At 35.3% G+C, this 14,930-nt stretch overlaps 3 protein-coding genes across 5 annotated transcripts; all 3 read left to right on the top strand.

Annotated features, from left to right (window-relative positions):
• Positions 1–10: 10 nt before the first annotated feature.
• LOC116290322 (uncharacterized) lies at positions 11–5,196 on the top strand. 3 transcript variants are annotated; one of them, XM_089036120.1, is made up of 8 exons: positions 11–1,844; positions 2,069–2,341; positions 2,579–2,860; positions 3,286–3,312; positions 3,575–3,682; positions 3,964–3,991; positions 4,348–4,384; positions 4,568–5,196. In XM_089036120.1, the coding sequence occupies exons 1-8, from the start codon at positions 1,580–1,582 to the stop codon at positions 4,976–4,978; spliced, it is 1,431 nt and encodes a 476-aa protein (XP_088892246.1). In that variant the 5' UTR covers positions 11–1,579; the 3' UTR covers positions 4,979–5,196. The 3 variants fall into 3 exon arrangements, with proteins under 3 accessions (XP_088892246.1, XP_088892243.1, XP_088892236.1); XM_089036117.1 differs by having other exon boundaries at positions 3,286–3,366; positions 3,970–3,991; XM_089036110.1 differs by having other exon boundaries at positions 3,286–3,366.
• A 199-nt stretch (positions 5,197–5,395) lies between these two features.
• Positions 5,396–11,126, top strand: LOC148913772 (uncharacterized). The gene is made up of 8 exons (XM_089039839.1): positions 5,396–5,410; positions 6,323–6,656; positions 6,890–7,162; positions 7,409–7,690; positions 8,775–8,930; positions 9,078–9,099; positions 9,440–9,608; positions 10,684–11,126. The coding sequence occupies exons 1-8, from the start codon at positions 5,396–5,398 to the stop codon at positions 10,864–10,866; spliced, it is 1,434 nt and encodes a 477-aa protein (XP_088895965.1). The 3' UTR covers positions 10,867–11,126.
• A 782-nt stretch (positions 11,127–11,908) lies between these two features.
• Positions 11,909–14,586, top strand: LOC148913771 (uncharacterized). Its single transcript, XM_089039773.1, has 3 exons — positions 11,909–12,061; positions 13,321–13,707; positions 14,438–14,586. The coding sequence occupies exons 1-3, from the start codon at positions 11,989–11,991 to the stop codon at positions 14,584–14,586; spliced, it is 609 nt and encodes a 202-aa protein (XP_088895899.1). The 5' UTR covers positions 11,909–11,988.
• Positions 14,587–14,930: the final 344 nt, after the last annotated feature.

Here is a 14,930-nt window from a genome sequence, read left to right as displayed (position 1 = left end):
AACAAAAAAAAAAAAAAAAAAAACAACAACAACAGAAAAAACAAAAAAACAATAAAACAACTGATAATAGTAATAACTATAATACCAATGATAATAATAGCAATAATAATACTCTTATTCGTAATTTAGTAATCTAATTTTTAATCTTCTTTTTCCTTCGTTTGTTTGTTTTTGCTTATAAATTATTCGTATTTGCGTGTGTCTTCAAGTAGTCAGTTGAAAATAACATAATTGTAGTAAGATTTACATATGTAAATGACAAAATATGAAATAAAATTTCCGCTCTGATTAATTTGTATATTTCAACTTTAACTCATTTTATAAGTATTGCTCTTAGTGAAATTGCGCATACATTATCTTTCTAAGCAATTCCCCAGTTATATCAAGTCAATGTCAGATCAGATGTATGTTCATTTAAAGCTATGCAAAGCTTTCACTATCAGAAGATATTATTATTATTACTATTGTTATTATTATTATCATTATTATTATTATAATTAAGGTATCACACATTTATGTTTTTATTTTATTTACTTTTTCACCCTTTTCTAAACTTCTTATAGAATAACCACCATTTCATTAATCTTTATTATTAAAGAAATGTATTATTTATTTAATATTTCCGTAATATTCACGGAACACTGCGAAAACAGTCGTTGGATACGGGAATTTAGTTAAGGAATATAAAACGCACGCGCATACCTCGTTCCGTTGATATAAAAAGCTGGGAGCTCATGAGGTTAAGCAAGAGAGAAGCAAGCTTAGGAACCCGAGCAATAGTTGAGCGTTTCTCTTGCTTTTCACAGTACAGAGATATAACAATAGGTTTTGTATAGCTTTTGTAAAATATGTGCGGGAGCGTGTCCCTTTCCTTTGATATAAACACGGTAGCAAGGTAATCAGCGCGCGTGTGCAAATATTTTATAATACTATTTTTATTTGAAAGAGCTACGCAGCAAGCAGTTGATCTAAGTTATTCATAAAAATGAAAATACAAAAGAATAAAATAGATTTTCTGAATACATTACATCAACTTAGTAATATATATCAATATCCAATCTGTAATATAAATTGACAAATAAAACATTTTCGGCTATTTCTGATTAGTCCGGGAACAACTCGGTGAGATTCGAAAGTAGATGAGGATTTATTTTCTTCTTACTTTCTACCTTGGATATTTTTATTTTTACACTTCCATTTTTGGTTTTTATTTCTAGTGTTGACTGAGGAAATATAAAAAGAAAATAAACTCTCCCTATGAAAACGTCGTTATAATTACTAACCGGCTTGTGAAAAACCATAACTTTGCAGTACGATTGGAAATAAAGTATGAGGTATTTTTACGTCAAAACTATTGCATTGCTGATTTCATTGGTAACTCTTTCAAAAGGTAATCCTACGCAATTAAGGTCGTTCTGTTTCATTTGGCTAATTTTATTTGTTTCATGCGGATGATATGAATACATGATATTCAATAGTTATTCAATGGTTTACTCGAGAACCTCCAAGTGTGCTCTACGTGTCCAGTGGAGGTACAGCGAGACTTGTGTGGGATTACAATGTCAGAAATAGAACTGTAATGTTTGATCCATATTCACCAGAGTGGGCTCTGTATAATACAATTGGATTTAGAATAGTTATAGGCGTCGAGGATGCTTACAATGGATGGAAGTTCGTTATTCTCAAAAGCTGCCCCACAAGACTGCGTGGTCGAGTCAGTAAAGAGTCCACAGCTACTCTTGTCATCTCTAATGTCACAAAAGCTGATGAACGGCTATATGAATGCAGTCTGCTGTTATTAGTGGGATCACCAATAAGAAGTAAAGTACAACTAGTTGTTACAGGTAAGGTATACATCCTTTGGTTTATACCAAAACGTTAAACGCTAAACAAATAGGTGACAAACCATTAAGACATATATCGTTACTAATTGACTGCATTCAATACCAAATAGCACATACTTAAGGGTGCTTAAATGTTTTATGATTAATATATTCACTAATTTATTGAACTAAACTATTGTTTTTAATAACTCCCAACTAATGATTGATTAATTTGTTGTATTCAGAACGTCCCCGCTTTACTTCTCCTGTCAATATATCTACGTCTATCAATGAGGGATCAAGTCTGTGCATCCGATGTTCAGCAGCTGCAGATCCTATGCCCAACATAACGTGGGTACGAATTATAAAGAACCCAAAAATTATCAGTGAAGGAGTTGGTGAAGCATTTCTCAGATTCGACAACATCACGAGACACCAACTTGGAACATATGAGTGTCAGGCTAAGAATAATCCAAACGAGGATCCCGTTACAACGAGAACCGAAATCTCAGTAAAATGTAAATAATTTCGTTTTCATAACTTTGCATTAAAATCACTGAGGTGTAACTTTTACTTTTCTCCAGAATAAGAAAGGGAGAGACAAAAACGTCATATAATAAAGCCGACTGAATCACAGACGAGTCCTCCGATCGACGCTGACCATCACAGCTGACACTGCCATCAACGCATTATCATAACTACTCTTTATGCTATTATTCATCTTGGTTTATCATCGCTACTCTTTTTCCTCATAGACCCTGTAGAACCAGCGAATGTCTTCGTTTCTGACATCAAAGCAACTTCTGCAGTGATCAAGTGGCACAGTCCCGTTGATGATGGAGGGAACCCTGTCATAGAGTACAAAGTCCAAATCAACACAATTCCACTGAGAGAGGTTATCACCGAAACTACGTATTGCGTAACCAATGATCTTAATGAGAATACAACATATGATGTGAAGGTGTATGCACGAAATGCAGTTGGGTATGGGAAGGCAGTATGCACGGAGTTTACAACTAAAGAACCAAAAAGGAAAGGTACATTCATATAAATGAAAGTAAAATATAACGTTTTTCTTATATATATCAGATGTATATCGAAATATCTGGCATTGCAACGTCGCGTTCATTATTAGTCACAGTTAACATAAGCCAAATCGTAGTTTGAGAATCGTTTCCAGTGCGCATGCGATTTTATCCCGAAGTTTTCACTTTCAGCTTGGTCTATCTGTGGTTAGATTGCAGAACAATAAAACCCCTTTCCACTTGGTAATTGAGCTATCAAATCAAAAAATAATTTTACTGTTCCTGCAATCTATAATATGGCCTTCGTCATGTGGTGGTGCAAATCTTCTATTACGAACTCTATATCATTACATTATACATATACTTATATGTATATGGATATTTGTTTGTGCGTAATTTGTTTGTGAAAGTAATTGTTATTTTTTTCTTCTTTGAAGGGTGGCCAATATCAACTACAATAGAAAGTAAGCGAGAAGACAAAAGAAAACAGATTACTAAGTATATGCCATTTTTCCAAGGCACGTTAAAAAGTCTTACGATTTTTTGAGTTTGTATCAATAATACAATAGTACATTATTTATTATTTCATTATTTTAAATGTTTAGTATAACGGTTTTCTTTCTAGAATGTTCGAAATTAGCCTTTTTTATGGCATTATTGAGGGGAGTGGATTGTGAGATGAACCGATAAAACTTTATTTTTCATTTAACTTTTTTCTTTTTACAGAAAGAAATTTTGCAATTTCCCACCTGTCGATAACGTGTGCTTTAGTGATAGCAATTGTCGTCCTCATAACCTATATTTACATCAACTTTAAAAGAAACTTTTCTAAAGGTAAGTACTTTGGATGTCTGTTTTTAATTCTTTTTGTCTTTTGCCTTTTTTTGGTACTTTTTTGCTTTTGGTTTTTGTCTTTGTTTGGTTTACGTTGTTTTGCTTATATTAATTGTTATCACTTCGCTTAGCGCGTTTGTTTTGTTTTATTTATTTGTTTCTTTGTTTATTTCTTGCTTTGTTTTCTCTTTATCCGTGTTTATACGTTATTTGTCATGTCTCAATGGAAAGCGTATAAGTTATACTATTGAATTAATAATTAACGTGGCTAAATGTATTAGTTGCAGATAACAGAGAAGAGATTACGAGGTGATGTAACTATGACTACGAGTAAAGCCAATTGCTTTATATTGCCAACTAATACAGAATAAAGTAAAGCTATATCCACTGATACAGATTGTCATAGAAGAACGACAAATAATAAAGGCACTGTCAGACGGTGCAAAATTGCGCTCAACATTGCAGGCAATGTTGCTGAAGTAGTTTTCTACTTCAGCAACGTTGCGTACAACAAATTGCGTTGTGTGTCATGCCTCGCAACATTAATTGCATGCAACATGCATTACGCCCAATGTTGAACCGTGCGTCCGTAGCTTAATACCACGACTTAATACCCGATGTCCTTCAAAATTGTAAAATATTATTGTGTGCTTATTCTCTTACAGATTTGCCAGTCCTGTTTTGGATCGAACAGCTCATGAGGTATGCCAATAATCTTTTATATCGTTTTGATTCTTCCCTTAAAAAGAATTACAAAGTTATTTTATTATTGTTATTATTATTTCTATTTTTCCTTCAATTCCTTCCTTCCCTGCTTTTCCTTCATTCCTTCATTTTTGTTTGATTGTTTATTTATTTTGCTAATTACCGGTTTATTGATGTCAGGACGAAATACCAGTTCCTCTCACTACGATGGAGCAATCGACTATAAACAACGTTCTATCCAAAAATGCATCGAAGACATCGCCAAACGAAGACTACGAAAGAATATCAGAAAAATCGGAGTCATCCAATGACAATACAGGAAATTCAGAACAAGGAACAGGAGACGACGATGTTCATGGGTCACAAATCCACCATGACTATCAAGAGCTTAAAGATGATACTTTATTGTCGAACACCCAATGCTACCAGGCTATAAACAGGACTGTGCAAGTGTTGGTGGATGACAGTGCTTTAAAAATAGAACCTGTAATGCTTCCTCCAAAATACGAAGCATTAAACTTTTTAAATCATCCACAAAAATCTGAATATCAGAAACTGCATCTCTATGCTAATATTGGGGATAAAAAGTAAAACTTCGAATATAACGTCAAGGTGTTTTATTAAGTTTCATGTTTGTGGTGTAGTTCATCTAGTGACGTCTATAGCGTCGTTGTTTTAATTTGTTTTCCCTTTTCTTGCATTACGATATTGTAAGATAGATGTACTGAATATCCAATGTGTAAAAGAATGTATTATAGTTATAACCCTTAATCAACAAAAAAATACATGGACTTTTTTCAATTAATTTTTCTTATTCTCTAACCTGTGAATTTTTTTATTTCGTTTTTACTTAATAACTTTGTACATCTTTTAGAAAGCATCAAGATAATACGCCTTAGTTGATTTGAAGACATGTGCTTTTTGCTTACGACTTTTATTTATGAAAGTATTCGTTATCGTTTGAGGTTTTTTTTTAAAGCTGTAAGGCAACGTGTTTTTAATAAGATCATGATATTTTCCAAGGTATCACACATATATGGTTTATTTATTTGTTTTTTTTTTTTGTTTTTTTTTTTTTGATTTCAACCTTTTCTTAACTTCTTACATAATAATAACTATTTTTTTACTTATTCTATGTATGTATGCATGTATGCAAGTATGCATGTATGCATGTATGCATGTATGTATGTATGTATGTATGTATGTATGTATGTATGTATGTATGTATGTATGTATGTATGTATGTATGTATGTATGTATGTATGTATGTATGTATGTATGTATGTATGTATTTAATTATTTATTTATTTTTGGTTCCAAGAGAAACTCGTAATATTCACGGAACACAGCGAAAACAAGCATTGTTACGGGAATATAGTTGAGGAATATAAAACGCACTCGCATATCTCGTTACGGAGATACAATAAGTTGGTAGCTGACGTTGAGCAAGAGAGAAGCAAGCTTAGGAACTCGAGGCATAGTTGAGCGTTTCTCTTGCTTTTCACAGTACAGAGATATAAGCATAGGTTCCATATAGCTTTCGTAAAATATTTTGCGGGAGCGTGTCCCTGTCCTTTGATATAAACATGATGGCCAGCTAATCAGCGCGCGTGTTCAAATATTTTATAATGCAATTTACAGTTGGAACATAAGCTGTAGGAAAATATTTGGTTTGTGACAGGGAAAATGCTTGTTAGTAGACCAAATAAATCACTAATTACTACCTTAGATCTGTCTATCTATGTCTTATTGATTGTTACGTGAATTGTTTTGGTCTACTAACAAGCATTTTTCCCGTCACAAACCAAATATTTTGCTACAGCCCATGGTTGGAAGAGGCTACGTAGCAAGCAGCTGATTTAAGGTATTCATAAAAATACAATGAATCACACAATAGAAGGCATTATATTTTCTGAATACATACCATCAACTTAGCTCTACGTGTCCGTTGGAAGCACAGCGAGACTTGTGTGGGATTACAATGTCAGAAATAGAACTGCACTGTTTGATCCATATTCGCCAGAGTGGGCTCTGTATAATACAAGTGGATTTAGAATAGGTACTATCGGCGTCGAGGATGGTTACAATGGATGGAAGTTCAGTATAAACAAACAATGCCCCCCAAAACTGCGTGGTCGAGTCAGTAAAGAGTCCACTGCTACTCTTGTCATCTCTAATGTCACCAAAGCTGATGAACGGCTATATGAATGTAGTCTGCTGTTATTAGCGGGATCACCAATAAGAAGTAAAGTACAACTGGTTGTTACGGGTAAGGTACACATTCTTTGGTTTACCCCAAAACGTTAAACGCTAAAAACAAATAGGTGACAAACCATTATGACCTATATCGGTACACTAATTGACTGCATTCCATACCAAATAGCATATACTTTAAGTGTACTTGAATGTTTTATGATTAATATATTCACTTGGACACCGTTAATACCAAAGTAATACTTTTAATAGCTCCCAACTAATGATTAATTAATTTGTTGCATCCAGAACGTCCTCGCTTTACTACTCCTGTCAATTTATCTACGCCTATCAATGAGGGATCAAGTCTGTGCATCCGATGTTCAGCAGCTGCAGATCCTATGCCCAACATAACGTGGGTACGAATTATAAAGAACCCAAAATTAATCAGTGAAGGAGTTGGTAAAGCATTTCTCAGATTCACCAACATCACGAGACACCAACGTGGGACGTATGAGTGTCAGGCTACGAATAATCCAAACGAGGATCCAGTTACAACGAGGACCGAAATCTCAGTAAAATGTAAATAATTTCATTTTTATTGATGACTTTGCATAATATTGTATTAAAATTACTGAGATGTAACTATCCTTCAGAAAAAAATAGGTAGTGACAAAAACGTCATATAATAAAGTCGACTGAATGACAGACGGGCCTATCCGATCGACGCTTATCATCACTGCTGACACTACCATCAACCTATTATGATAACTACTCTTTCTGCTATTATTCATCTTCGTTTATCATCGCTACTTTTTTCTTCAATAGACCCTGTAGAACCAACGAATGTCTTCGTTTCTGACATCAAAGCAACTTCTGCAGTGATCAAGTGGCACAGTCCCGTTGATGATGGAGGGAGCCCTGTCATAGAGTATAAAGTCCAAATCAACACAATTCCACCGAGAGAGGTTATCACCGAAACTACGTATTGCGTAACCAATGATCTTAATGAGAATACAACATATGATGTGAAGGTGTATGCACGAAATGCAGTTGGGTATGGGAAGGCAGTGCGCACTGAGTTTGCAACTAAAGAACCAAAGATGAAAGGTACATTCATATAAATGAAAGTAAAAAACATAACTTTATAAATATCAGATATATCGAAATCCCTGGCATTGCGACATCGCGGCCATTATTAGTCACAGTTAACATAAGCCAAAACGTAGTTTAAGCATCGTTTTCAGTACGCATGCGATTTTATGTCAAATTTCTCTCTTTCTTTTGTTAGTAAACCTTCTTTTGCTCTTGATTAAACAAAAGAAGGTGAGAAATCTGAGAAAAAAATAGTTCGCGCATTGGTAACCATTCTTAAAATACGATTCGGGTTATTATCGTTGTTGTCGTTGGATAAATTTAAACGATCGGGTTTTGCCACGAATTGGTTTTGCCACAAATTCAAGAGATACGGCCGCCCCTACAAATAAGCATGATGTTATCACTAACTATACTCGGCACTCAACTCTTTGATTCTTGCACTTGGTGTTCAGCTCGAACAACACTTCCTTCAAAAAGTTTTATTTTTATTTTTATTTTTTTCTAGTCCGGTATCCTAAAAAATCGTGGGTTCTGATTGGCTGTTTGAGCTGGCGGCATTTTGTCAGTATCTGCCCGCGCTCGCGGTCCGGTATGCTTTGCCACTAAACAACGAAACAAAACGATTTCAAAAACAAGTAAAAAAACAAAAATAAATAATAATACGGGAAAAAAATAAATAAGTCATTTACCGTCCTATAGTCAGTCCGGATAGGGAAAAACTGTGCCCTCGGTCTTCATAACGGACCTCGGCCTAACAGCTTCGGTCCGTTTTCGGCACAGTTTTTCCCTATCCGGACCTCTTTGCCGGTAAATAACATATATATACTATTTCGATACATGCAAATCGAAATATGGAGACCAGTTCATTTGAATCACTTTTTTTATGGAATGACTAGTCTCATGTTCACTTGGAAATATAAAAGGATTTTACATGTAAGAAAGACTAGTCAGTCCAGAATAATAGACATTCAATTTGGTCGCCATATTTATATTTGGTGATCGTGTCAAAAATCATGTTTTTCTTGACTGCGAGCCAAGCAATTGTGCACTCTTTGTATTTATATTCGACGTCCAATGTTTAAATTTTGCGTTTCAGCTGTAAAAGAAATGATCTTGAATAAAGAAACGGATGATATAGTTAGAGTTCCAGTAGCCAGTATATATGCCGGGGTCATTGGTGTGATTATTTGGATTGGACTCATATCTACGGCTGTACTGGTAGTGTTTATAAAGAAAATATGGGTAAAAAAAGGTAGGTTTTACAATTAGAATGACCACCCATTCTTCGTTCCCTCTGTCAGATACGACTAAATTCATTTCGTGCGTATTGTATGTATTGTAGCATTATATATTTATATATTAAAATCAGTTAGAAATTATCTTCCTTGTCTTTTTTCAGGTGAGGAGCAACGAAAAGTAAGGTTAGTGTTCTCTAACGAATTGCCATGGATATGAAGACTTTTATTGATATATTTCTTTATAATTTCTTTATTTTTAATTTAAGCATATATTTTCTCATTGTTAGCTCCAAGAGCCATAACGGCTCATCTAGGGAGATCACAATGATAATTATATTTTACAATGATTTACGGAGTACAAAATAGAAAGAATACAAAAAGTAAGATAATAGTAAGATTTGAAGACTGGACACTAATTTCATAAAGAGTTTAGGGTAATGAACAACAATTTTAAGACAAACTTAGCCATCGTTTGGAAAAAAAAAATTACAAAGCCATACATTGTGTTTTTTTATCTAATCAGAATTAAGCTCAAAAAACGTTTTCCCGATGATGTATCCTCGTCCAAACCAACTGACGCATGCAAACCAGATATGTCAATTAACGCAGAGAGTGACGTGCCGAAGAAGAACGACAACCAGCAACCACAAGCTATGCTCGTTTATGCACAGGTTGATAAAAGCAAGAAAAGGGTAAGTTATACTGCAAGAATTAAACTGAGACAATCTTGAAACAAGAAAATTGAATCAACTAGCAGTCTTAATCTACAAAACAATTAATTGAGGGACACCAAATTACTTGATTAAAATGTTTGAAGACATAACTTCTATTCATCCTCATAATCTAAGGAATTCAGTACAATATTCCTGTACCAAGGCCAAATAATGAAGCTGGAAAAAGTAGTTACAGTTATAGAGGGGCTGTTCTCTGGAATAATCTACCAATACATATTAGAGATAGATCAAGCTTGCAATTGTTTAAAGTGCCTATACCACCTCACTTAATATTTTCAGTATTGATTCTACATGAAGTGGATAGTTGAATGGTAAAGATTTTCATATGATTTGAGTGATGCATCTTGAAGATATAATCAAGGTTTATACTTCTAATATGTTAATGAGTGTGATTTCATTATAGGAATTTGAGTTTGGTTCTCATCGTTTTTAAATTGCAACACTGATTACTGTGAGGAAAAAAAAAAAAAAAAATGCTAGTGCTTTTCTATAAAGCATGAGTAAGACAATGGTGTTATATACAGGATATTTTGCTGCCCCAGAAAAAGGTTTGTATTTAATGTTGCCTAGAATGACATCGCACTTTTTTGCATATTGGAAATATAAACTTTGATATCTTCAAGATGTATCCCTCGAATCATATGAAATTTCTTTACCATTCAAATACTCACTTTATGTGGAATCGATACTGAAAACATTGAGTTAGGTGGTGTAGGCATTTTAAGAACTCATTATCAAGTAAAACTGTTCCAATTAATCATTAGGATAAATTAAGATTTGTTTTAGAACTTTGTAATTTTATCTCTATAGTTTTAAATATTGTATATAAACACGACTCTCTGGAAGAGCATGTGTTATGAATAGATTATCGTGTCTAAATAAAGTTTTACTACTACTTAGGACATGTATCCATACACTGAACCACCCCCAATCCACTAACACCGCCATGCACGCTGACATGCATCAATTTGTTTACTTAAAGTTTAGTTTTGTTATATTCTTTTATACTCATATTATACATTTTTTTAATCAGCGCCCAGGAGAGATAGTATATGCCGAACTTGATGAGCTCAAAGTAAAGGAAGATGCTTCAAATTTGGTGCAAAATCATCTTCCACCGATACATCACAAGACTCAGTATGCAGATATCAACCACTGTGCAAGTACATGTCATACTGAGGAAGCTTACGAAGCTATTTACTGCAATGTTGATTGAATTCCAGTTCATGGGTGAATACTATGAAAACACCGTTGGTTTCAAATCTGTTACAGTTAACTGCTGCTACTACAACTGCTGTAGCTGTATCTACTGTAGCTGTAGCTGTATCTACTGTAGCTGTAACTGTAGCTGTAACTGTAGCTGTAGCTGTAACTGTAACTCAGACTGCAACTGTAACTGTAACTACAACCGATTATGTTTTATATTGCCTAAAGTATAGATAATACCAAGTTATCTTTTTATGCTACCAGAAAATTACCGGGAAAGTTAAAACTGTGCTCATGTTTTAGAGTAATTCAATTCAGTTTAAATTTCAAAATATGAATAATTTTTGTATTATTATTTGGTTATATTAATTTTTTTATAAATTATATATTACAAACACAAATTAAATTCTGAAATACACTTTTTTCCTTTCTAATTTTGCAAACTATATTTGATAATAACGTCCGCTTCTGAACTTCAGTTTTAGAAGTAATATTCACTCCATCAACTCACGTCAACTCACGAATATTTCACTATGAAACCAGCGTTTGCGTTGCAGCAGCAAGTTATAATTATTAATTATCAATTGCACTTCACGTACATTGGTCTACATTCCGTCATTCAAAGTTCACCATGAAATCTAGGTCTTCAGCTACAAGCTGTAGTAGTTAAGTATCGTAGTCGATCCACACGTTTGTCCATACGGTTACAATCATTTATTGTGCTTGAGTTCACAACATCGAGTGCACATTCGGAGTATATCCACGAATACATTCGACACAAGTTCATGCCTTGATGGATTTAGAGTGAGAGGCTGTGAGATCACCAATGCATGGAGTGATCCAAAATGCAAAATTCCATATCAAGATCACTATATATTATTATATTAACACCAGAAGTAAAATCAGCTATTACAAGGTATGGTTTATTAACTTTTATCATTGTCCCATACGCCAATTTATTATTTCATCGAAATTTTAGATATATTTTACTCTTTAATTGATTGCCCGTTACTCAGTAACTCGTGACTCCCAATATGTATCGCAAGACTCGTGAGTTACACATGCTGTAACACGTCATTCACTCTTCAGAACATGTCTTGAACTGCAGCAAATTTTAAGCATTTGAAAGAAAATGGTACTCGTATACAAGATGTGTAGGTTTACCATCTATTATACAGCATTTTTCACTACAACGTGTATTTCAGGTAGGAAGATGGTTGGTAAATGTGTTGGAGCCAAAATTCTAAAAGTAGATCATATGAATGCGATAACAATTAGGTATAATATAGCCACTCGCTAGTAAAAGTAAATCGTTGAGTATTCGTACTAATTGCCTGCCCACGGACGTTCATAAATCAGTTCAATATCTCATGTTAACGCTCCATTGTGGGTGCTTTACAATAATTCAGAGAAATGGGTTGCAGATGATTTATCGATATCTATAAAGACAAACATTTTCTTCCAGACTAATCATGGTGATACTGCCATCATTGTCTTCAGCTACTTTGACCTCATTTATTATGGAAGAGAGTTGGATTTCGTCTGCTTCTTACTTAACCTTGTCTTTGATCATGAAAAGTGTTATAAATGTTTTCGGTCCATTTCATACATTTCTATACCTTTCTATACTTATGAATGTTTTAAACAGTTTTCAGCGCTTCAGATGAATTTTTGCTTGCATGAATGATTCAAGTGATTTTTAGGTCTACTGCAGCTTGATCTATCTTTTCATTTCGTTATAGATAACAAAATATTCAAAACACGCAGTGACTTGTTCAGATTGTAAAGACTAAAAACTAAAACTTTAACTCGCTAACCGACCGAATGACAATCCAACTGAATGAATGGCAATCCAACTGACTGACTGACTGACTGACTGACTGACTGACTGACTGACTGACTGACTGACTGACTGACTGGCCGACTGGCTGACTGGCTGACTGACTGACTGACTGACTGAATGAATGACTGAATGACTGAATGACTGAATGACTGAATGACTGAATGACTGACTGACTGGCCGACTGACTGACTGGCCGACTGACTGACTGCCCGACTGACTGACTGACTGACTGACTGACTGACTGACTTAATGAATGACTGATTGACTGCCGACTGGCCAACTGGCTGACTGACTGACTGACTGACTGACTGACTGACTGACTGAATGACTGAATGACTGAATGACTGACTGAATGAATGACCGACTGGCCGACTGGCCGACTGGCCGACTGGCCGACTGGCCGACTGGCCGACTGGCCGACTGGCCGACTGGCCGACTGGCCGACTGGCCGACTGGCCGACTGGCCGACTGGCCGACTGGCCGACTGGCCGACTGGCCGACTGGCCGACTGGCCGACTGGCCGACTGGCCGACTGGCCGACTGGCCGACTGGCCGACTGGCCGACTGGCCGACTGGCCGACTGGCCGACTGACTGACGTAAGTATTTTTTACTCCATTTAGATCAAGTGGACAACATACTTTGGCTACCTAGTGTTGAAGGTTTCGTTGGAGATAATGTAACACTCATGTGGAACTCGACCAACGACAGGTCAATAAAGTCTGCTGTTTTTGGTTTGAGCAAACAGGGCATGGCAGATCCTCAATTCATCAACGTGAACACGTTGACTGGAAAAGTACACTACAATCCAAATATTAGCAAGGCGTATGCTTGGAGGGTGGACTTTGTTGGAAATCTAGTAGCTGGGCGTGCCTGGTTTATCATTAAAAACTTGCAATTCAATGATACCAATGAATATCTTGCGAGAATAACTATTGATGTTGATACGGTTAGGTCATATACTGTCACACTAAACGTACGACAAACAAATGATTTCCAACGCCAAAAAGGTAAATATTATCTGTGCGTTTTTTCCCCTTACATCTGTGCCTGTAAATATTGTATAATGGGTTATGTTAAAGAGATTAAAAAAGGGGGGATGGGGAGGGGGTAGGGGGCTGTTGTTAGGAATTACAAAAAGACACCAGCAGTTCATAACTCCTAAGGGAGTTACTGAGTTGTACGCTCCAGGTGTTAGTTCTTGAATGCGCCTTCACTTCCCGCTTGGTGTACTCAGGATATGCTAACATGAACGAAAAGGATTGAGGATTCTTATCATATAATTAAAAATTACAATTTTCGTCATTAAATATTGCCCCCTCCCCCAACATTGGGGAATATTCATCCTTCATTAGCACTCAAAAGTTTCCAATATTTTTGTTTGATGTTTTTATTGTTCATTTTAGTGTAAAAGTATTTAAAAATACCAGAGGTAAAGTAGGGAAATAGCACAATCCTTACAAACTCCTTACGAACGCACAATTTATTACTTCCTTACAAACTCCACTTACTTTCAGTGAAACATAATTATTCTACACAAAGTTGAGTGTATAGCCCTCTGAGCAACAGAAGATTAATTCGACACTAGAGTATTACAACTCATTGTCAAATTTTTTTTTTCATAACACCTATGACAGTTTAGAGGGTTTTCATGTCCACTCTAACCATGGAGATTGCTTAGGGAGTATAGTTCTTCCAATTGATTTCTAATATGTTATGTTTACAAAATTAATTACCTAGCGTCAACAGTGCCATTTTTAACCACCAAGGGATGGAGGCCGCTTAATGAAACAGAAGGTAAGTCGTGGCTAAACTCAGTAAAGGTCTTTCAAAATGAAAACACTAAATATCAGTGTCAGCAGTACCTGCTGGAGACTCTATTTAAATGAAGGGTCCTTCCCATCTCTTAACTTTCCATCTCAAATACCAGAAATCAAATATCTTGTTTTCCTTCTGCTTTCTTTTGTTCTATACATTGGTCTGTAGAATGATGTACTGGGAACAGGAAACTTGTTAAATAAAAATATATGCTCAGTTATGTATTTCATCTAGTTTTTTTCTATGTCATTGTAATAAATTTTTTCCTTCCATGCTTGTTAACATATTTTATACCCCCTCCCCCATTCCGAACTGAAAATATATCTCTTCCTGCTATGCATGTTTGGTTATAATTTCAGCAATAAGTTCTCATATTCCATGATTCCCATGCCATTCGAACTTTCTCAAACATTTT

This window comes from Actinia tenebrosa, unplaced genomic scaffold (genome assembly GCF_029948245.1).
Source record: "Actinia tenebrosa isolate PJP-AT-01 unplaced genomic scaffold, QUT_ActTen_1.0 PGA_scaffold0__85_contigs__length_37466705, whole genome shotgun sequence".
Taxonomy (NCBI): Eukaryota; Metazoa; Cnidaria; class Anthozoa; order Actiniaria; family Actiniidae; genus Actinia; species Actinia tenebrosa.
This window is presented reverse-complemented; position numbering and strand designations above follow the sequence as displayed.